The sequence below is a fragment of the Arachis ipaensis genome, chromosome B06, assembly GCF_000816755.2.
Source record: "Arachis ipaensis cultivar K30076 chromosome B06, Araip1.1, whole genome shotgun sequence".
Classification (NCBI taxonomy): Eukaryota; Viridiplantae; Streptophyta; class Magnoliopsida; order Fabales; family Fabaceae; genus Arachis; species Arachis ipaensis.
In genome coordinates this window covers 20,158,230-20,164,953 of record NC_029790.2, presented here as the reverse complement: position 1 = coordinate 20,164,953, position 6,724 = coordinate 20,158,230, and the positions used below count along the sequence as shown (strand labels likewise).

At 40.7% G+C, this 6,724-nt stretch overlaps 2 protein-coding genes across 2 annotated transcripts; one reads left to right on the top strand and one right to left on the bottom strand.

The window, feature by feature from the left end:
• LOC107646123 (conserved oligomeric Golgi complex subunit 4) lies at positions 338-3,992 on the top strand. Its single transcript, XM_016350314.2, has 2 exons — positions 338-2,082; positions 3,024-3,992. The coding sequence occupies exons 1-2, from the start codon at positions 418-420 to the stop codon at positions 3,651-3,653; spliced, it is 2,295 nt and encodes a 764-aa protein (XP_016205800.1). The 5' UTR covers positions 338-417; the 3' UTR covers positions 3,654-3,992.
• LOC107646124 (pyruvate dehydrogenase E1 component subunit alpha-3, chloroplastic) lies at positions 4,305-6,334 on the bottom strand. The gene is made up of 3 exons (XM_016350315.2): positions 5,991-6,334; positions 4,948-5,728; positions 4,305-4,857 (listed from the first exon to the last, which is right to left on the bottom strand). The coding sequence occupies exons 1-3, from the start codon at positions 6,243-6,245 to the stop codon at positions 4,580-4,582; spliced, it is 1,314 nt and encodes a 437-aa protein (XP_016205801.1). The 5' UTR covers positions 6,246-6,334; the 3' UTR covers positions 4,305-4,579.

The window sequence follows — 6,724 nt, the reverse complement described above, 5'->3', positions numbered from 1 at the left end:
TCTTCTAATTTTAAAATCTTTCAAATAATAATTTGAAGTTTAAATTAATGATATATTATTTTTTTATTATTATATTATATATCTATTGTATTTAGAGATTTTTTTATTTTTTTAAATTTTATTTTCAATTGAAAATCTAATTAGTAATTACTCGATTCAATCTAACCCGAATTTAATTGTATCAGTTCATTTTTTTTTAATCTGAACCAATTCTGTCCGTGATCATCCCAATAACGTGTGTAACACAATTTGGGTTAAGCTAAACCCGGCCCATCAAAACGGGTCGGCGCTCCAGAACTTTTTATTTCCTCGTTTCTTGAATTAAAAAAAAAAAAAGAAAACTTGTTTCTTCATCCTGTTGGAGTGTTGGTTGTGATGAGTAGGGAGATCTGAGAAGAGAGAGAGAGAGAGAAAAGAATGGGGGCAACTCCTCACTCCAACGGGAACGGTTCAATATTGGATCAGGAAAATGGCACTCTATCATCCCCCGGCAGCGCCACCCACGCCATATCATCATCGGTGGACTTCGGGACGACAGAGGCGGTGGAGTACGTGCGCTCGCTGACGGACGTGGGGGCCATGACGCGGCTGCTGCATGAGTGCATCGCCCACCAGAGGGCCCTTGACGTCCAACTCGACGACCTCCTCTCCCAGCGCGGCGACCTCGACCGCCACCTCCTCCACCTCCAGCGCTCATCTGAGGTTCTCGATATTGTCAAGTCTGATTCAGACCACATGCTCTCTAACGTCTCCTCCACTTGCGACCTCGCCGATGACGTCAGCCGTAAGGTCCGGGAGCTCGACATCGCACAGTCGCGAGTCCGCTCCACGCTCCTCCGTATCGACGCCATCGTAGAGAGGGCCAACTGCCTCGACGGTGTCCACCGCGCTCTCGAAAACGAGGACTATGAGGCTGCTGCGAAGTACGTGCAGACGTTCCTCCAGATCGACTCTCAGTACAAGGATTCCGCCTCCGATCAGAGGGAGCGCTTGATGGGCGCCAAGAAGCAGCTCGAAGGGATCGTCCGGAAGAAGCTCTCCAACGCTGTGGACCAGCGTGACCACCCTTCCATTCTGAGGTTCATTCGGTTGTATACGCCGCTGGGTTTGGAGGAGGAGGGTTTGCAGGTTTACGTTGGGTACTTGAAGAAGGTGATTGCGATGCGCTCGAGGCTGGAATTTGAGCAGTTGGTGGAGTTGATGGAGCAGAATAGTGCCGGTGGCATCAATGCTGGTATGAATCAGAGCCCTGTTAACTTCGTTGGGTGTTTGACTAATTTGTTTAAGGACATTGTGTTGGCAATTGAAGAGAACAGTGAGATCTTGAGTAGTCTGTGTGGAGAGGATGGGATTGTGTATGCGATCTGTGAGCTCCAGGAGGAGTGTGATTCGAGGGGTTCTGTGATCTTGAAAAAGTATATGGAGTATAGGAAGTTGGCTAAGTTGTCCACTGAGATTAATGCTCAGAACAACAATTTGCTAGCTGTTGGAGGAAGCCCTGAGGGACCGGACCCGCGAGAGATTGAATTGTACTTGGAAGAGATCCTCTCGCTGATGCAGTTGGGTGAGGATTACACCGAGTTCATGATTTCCAAGATCAAAGGACTTACTTCTGTTGATCCTGAATTGGTCCCGCGTGCAACCAAGGCTTTCAGGAGTGGTAGTTTCAGCAAAGTGGCTCAGGATCTAACTGGGTTTTATGTGATTCTGGAGGGATTCTTCATGGTGGAAAATGTCAGGAAGGCTATCAGGATCGATGAACATGTACCTGACAGCCTTACCACTTCTATGGTAGACGATGTGTTTTATGTGTTGCAAAGTTGCTTAAGAAGGGCAATATCCACTGCTAATATCAGTTCTGTTGTGGCGGTTTTGAGTGGGGCCAGTAGTTTGTTGAGCAATGAATATCAGGAAGCCTTGCAACAGAAAACAAGAGAGCCGAACCTTGGTGCAAAGTTGTTCTTTGGTGGCGTTGGTGTGCAGAAGACTGGGACAGAAATTGCAACGTCTTTAAATAATATGGATGTTAGCAGTGAATATGTTTTGAAGCTCAAGCACGAAATTGAGGAACAATGTGCTGAGGTAATTGCAATATTTTAAGTACCTTATAGTTTACATTTCATCAAAGCAGTAAATTTGCTTGGTACATCCAGGTTTATCCATGGTTGTGCTCTATTTTACAGAGGAAGGCAATTTGATATTCTAGGGATTAGTCATACAAGAATTTGATTCTTATGAATTACAAAAACAATCATGATGAAAACCAATAGAGCAGTTGTTTCTAGCTGTGCACAGTAGCACATATGATCAAAATTATTGCTTCGAGTAATATTAAGAAATTAATCTTGGATGGATATAGAACAGCATCAATATTGAACTATACTATTCCCAGAATGGGGTGAAATATATATGGTCAATTTTTTTTAATCAACTTCAGGCTGGCGTAGCTAATACAGGCAGGTTATTTGAATTAGTAGATAATTTATTAAAGAATTGCTCTTAGTGTTCTTTGGAAATAGTATTCTGGATTATTTTCAGTTACAGGCCTATAACTTATATTTTTGGTGCCCATGTTCTTTTGAGAATCTTGTTTCACATTCTTTGACAGTGAGGACCCCGTAGAACTATGATTTATCTAACAATAAAATTCTCCCAGTTTCCTTCTGTTCTGTTTGTTCTTGTGTAGTTCGAACTGTGTTTCTTTGGTACTTATAGAGACTGATGTGATATCTAATTCTTGATGGGAAGTATCATTTTTACCATACATTGGACGGCAATTCTGCTAATTAAATGTGACACATATCTCTCTAGCTTCCACAAGACAGCCCCTTTCAGATGAAGGAACTTTATGGATCGATCAGAGTTACATTATTATTTTTCCAATTGGTCTTTAATATCTGGTATATGGTGCCATAATCTGTAATAGTATCAAAATGGCTCTCATGTGTAGTATTGCTTTGCCCAATATAATAATATAATCACTGTATAATTTTAGCATTAACTGACCGAATTACTTTTTGTAGGTTTTTCCTGCGCCAGCTGACCGAGAAAAGGTGAAATCTTGTTTGTCTGAGTTGGCAGATAGCAGCAATGCTTTCAAGCAAGCTCTGAATGCCGGTATTGAGCAACTTGTTGCAACCATTACGCCACGAATACGACCCGTATTAGACAGTGTAGGAACAATCAGCTATGAGCTTTCAGAGGCGGAGTATGCAGATAATGAGGTGAATGACCCTTGGGTTCAAAGACTTCTCCATGCTGTGGAGACAAATGTGGCATGGATGCAGCCATTGATGACTGTTAACAATTATGACACTTTTGTTCATTTGGTTATTGACTTCATTGTGAAAAGGCTTGAAGTCATTATGATGCAGAAGAGATTTAGTCAGCTTGGTGGCCTTCAGCTTGACAGAGATGCTAGAGCTCTTGTAAGCCATTTCAGCGTCATGACACAGAGAACTGTTAGAGACAAGTTTGCCCGTCTTACACAAATGGCAACCATTCTAAATTTAGAAAAAGTTTCTGAGATCTTAGATTTCTGGGGTGAGAACTCGGGACCTATGACTTGGAGATTAACTCCAGCAGAGGTTAGGCGTGTATTGGGTCTACGGGTTGATTTCAAGCCAGAAGCCATAGCTGCTCTTAAGTTGTGATACCAATCTATATGGTCTCTGCACATTCTTCTTTCCTTTAATTATTTTATTAAAAGAAAAATCTTCCAGATAAGTATTATATATTCATCCTTCCTGTTGTTAATTTTTACTGTTTGGGCTGGCTCTCAGTTATTTTATGTTGCTTGCATTACGTTGTTGTTGGCTTCATAAGGGAAAGACCGAAAGAGTGCAAGTATAATCAGTCTTTGTATGCAGAGCATGTTGTACAAAAGGTCATTATTCTTCATTGCTTACCGTCCAATTTTGAGATTAAATATGTTGTATCTTTTGTAAATCAATTTTCGAGAAGGAAATCTGTTGGATAACTTCCCATGCTTATAACCCATGTTAGTGTACTTGTACCTGTGTTGCCAATCTTTGTATAATTTGCTATTATTTTGTTCTGGTGATTCTGTCGCGTCAAGAATAGTAGCACTACAATTATTGACTATTTCCATTTTCCACGAAATCTCAACATATATTTAAAATTGCAGACACAGGAGATTGGTAATACGAAACTTAAATGAGTTTTAAGCATGATTTTCTTAACCTTTCCTTTGATAGAGGCTGCTGATGCCCATGTACATATAATGCTTATTTTATGCTGATCAGTGGCAGAGTCTTTTGCAATACTCACAAGTCATTAGAACATAAGGCAAGAAGCAGGGATTTAAAATGTTACAAGTAGTAAAAGTCTGAGAAATCTGCAAAAAAAAACAGGACAATCAAGCTTTCACACCAGTTTCACAAAGGGGGAAGTTCTGATCTAAACAACAAATCCTGCTTAGAAGGTAATACATTCTGTGAGCAACGTTTGAGTATTAATTTGACCTCTATTAAGTATATGAATTAGAGGAATATGCGTCCAAAACAAAAAATCACAAACAGATAGATGTCAGGATAAAAAAATAGTTTTAAAAAAAAAATTAGACATGAGCAGTCCCCTGGGTGAATTTTGGGTCCTCACATCTGTACTTGCCATCAGGGCCAATTCCAAAACCTTTTGGATCAGCGAAAACATTCTCTAGAAGCTGGCTGCGGGGTGGAAGGGGGCTCTCATCTGAATACTCAACAGCATCATCAAGGACCTCATCAATCTTTTTCTCTATGCTCTTCAATTCTTGTTCATTTGCTAATTTGTTCTCAATCATGTATTTTTTCAATGCAGATATCGGATCCCTAGCAGCATAGCGTGCCTTCTCAGCTGCCAAAGCATAAACATATCATGATAAACATGGGTTCAAAAGTGAATGTTACTAAGATACCATGAGAAATACATAATGGAATTGCTTACCAGGATCACGAAGCTCATCAGGATCAGCCAATGAGTGACCTCTAAATCTATAGGTCTCACATTCCACCAAAGTTGGTCCATCTCCTCTTCGGGCTCTTTCAATTGCCTCCTTTGCGACTTCCCTAACCTTCAAAACATCCATTCCATCTACATGAACCCCTGCCATTCCAAATGCTGGTCCTTTCTTCCATATCTCAGGATCTGAAGTTGCCCTCAGATGTGACATCCCAATAGCCCACAAATTATTCTCCACAACAAAAATAATTGGCAATTTCCACAAAGCTGCCATGTTAAGGCATTCATAGAACTGTCCATTGTTACAAGTTCCATCGCCAAAGAACGCCAGTGTCACGTGATCAGCACTTGCCTCTTTGAGCACCTCCCTCCTGTACTTGCTGGAGAATGCTGCTCCAGTTGCCACAGGAATACCTTCACCAATGAAAGCAAACCCACCAATCAAATTATGCTCCTTTGAGAACATGTGCATTGAGCCACCTTGTCCTCTGCAGCACCCTGTGGCCTTTCCAAAGAGCTCACTCATGACGGCACGTGCTGGTACGCCCTTACTCAGCGCATGAACATGGTCCCTGTAGGTGCTCACTACAGTGTCTTCCTTCTTTAGAAGCTTGATGAACCCAGTTGACACAGCTTCTTGGCCATTGTACAAGTGAACAAAACCGAACATTTTGCCTCTATAGTACATCTGTGCGCACATGTCCTCAAAGAATCTGCCTAATATCATGTCTTCATAGAGCTCCAAGCCTTCCTCTTTGGTAATGAGCTGCAACACAAATCCAAATAACTAAACAACAATCTCAAACATCTATTTCTAGAATCTGCAAGAAATGAGCTCTTCTTAACGTTTAATCAATCCCCAAAATCCATATCATCATGTTATGGAGTATCTCTACACGATTGAAAGAGCACAAATAAAAAAGAGAATTAAGCATCGAAAAGTTTTGTCCATTCTGTTTTTCAGAAGCCCATCACGCAGAATTGATGCAATGCTGGAAAGGGAGAGAAAACGAGGGAAAAGGGAGTACCATATTGGCGCTGGATTTGACCATTTTGCCGTTGGAAACATCGGTGACAGCGGCAGCAGGGGATCGGCGGCTGTGAGGAATAGCAAGCTTAAGGGGAGGGGTAGGATTGAAACGAAGGCTGTGTGGAGATCCAAGGAAAGATGGAGAACCTCTGAATCTGAATCTGAAGGGATCCGAAGACAATGACTTCTCATTGGATCTGATTCCGACAGGGACAGGACGAGGTTGAGCAAAGTTGGTTGCTGAGAAAGACATTATCGTAACTTCCAATGAAGAGAGAAAAATGTGTATTACGTTTTATTATTGTTATTATTAATTGGCTTATTATGTTAATGTAATTCAATCAGAAAAGAAAGGAGTAGGGGCGGAGGATACAAGGGAATAAGACAATAATCAGCGCCTTCACCTATCTATCTATTTAAGTATTTACTATTTATCAAAGAATGATGAACAAATCACCTTCACTTAACTCTCTCATTTCATACACAGGGAGAGGGAAAGAAGCCACATTCCAAATGCGACATGCAAGCCACCAAAACTCAACCAACTTTTCCTACAATTACTATCTTTACCTAATAATACTAGGTGATTGCTATGGTGCCTAAAAGTGTTTGCCTAACTTATCAAAAAAGGTTAAAAATTAATATTTAATTTTAAAAATATAAAAATAAATAATTATTAAATATTCAAATATTACTATAAAAAGTAAGTTAGGTAAAAGTTAGGCATCAAGT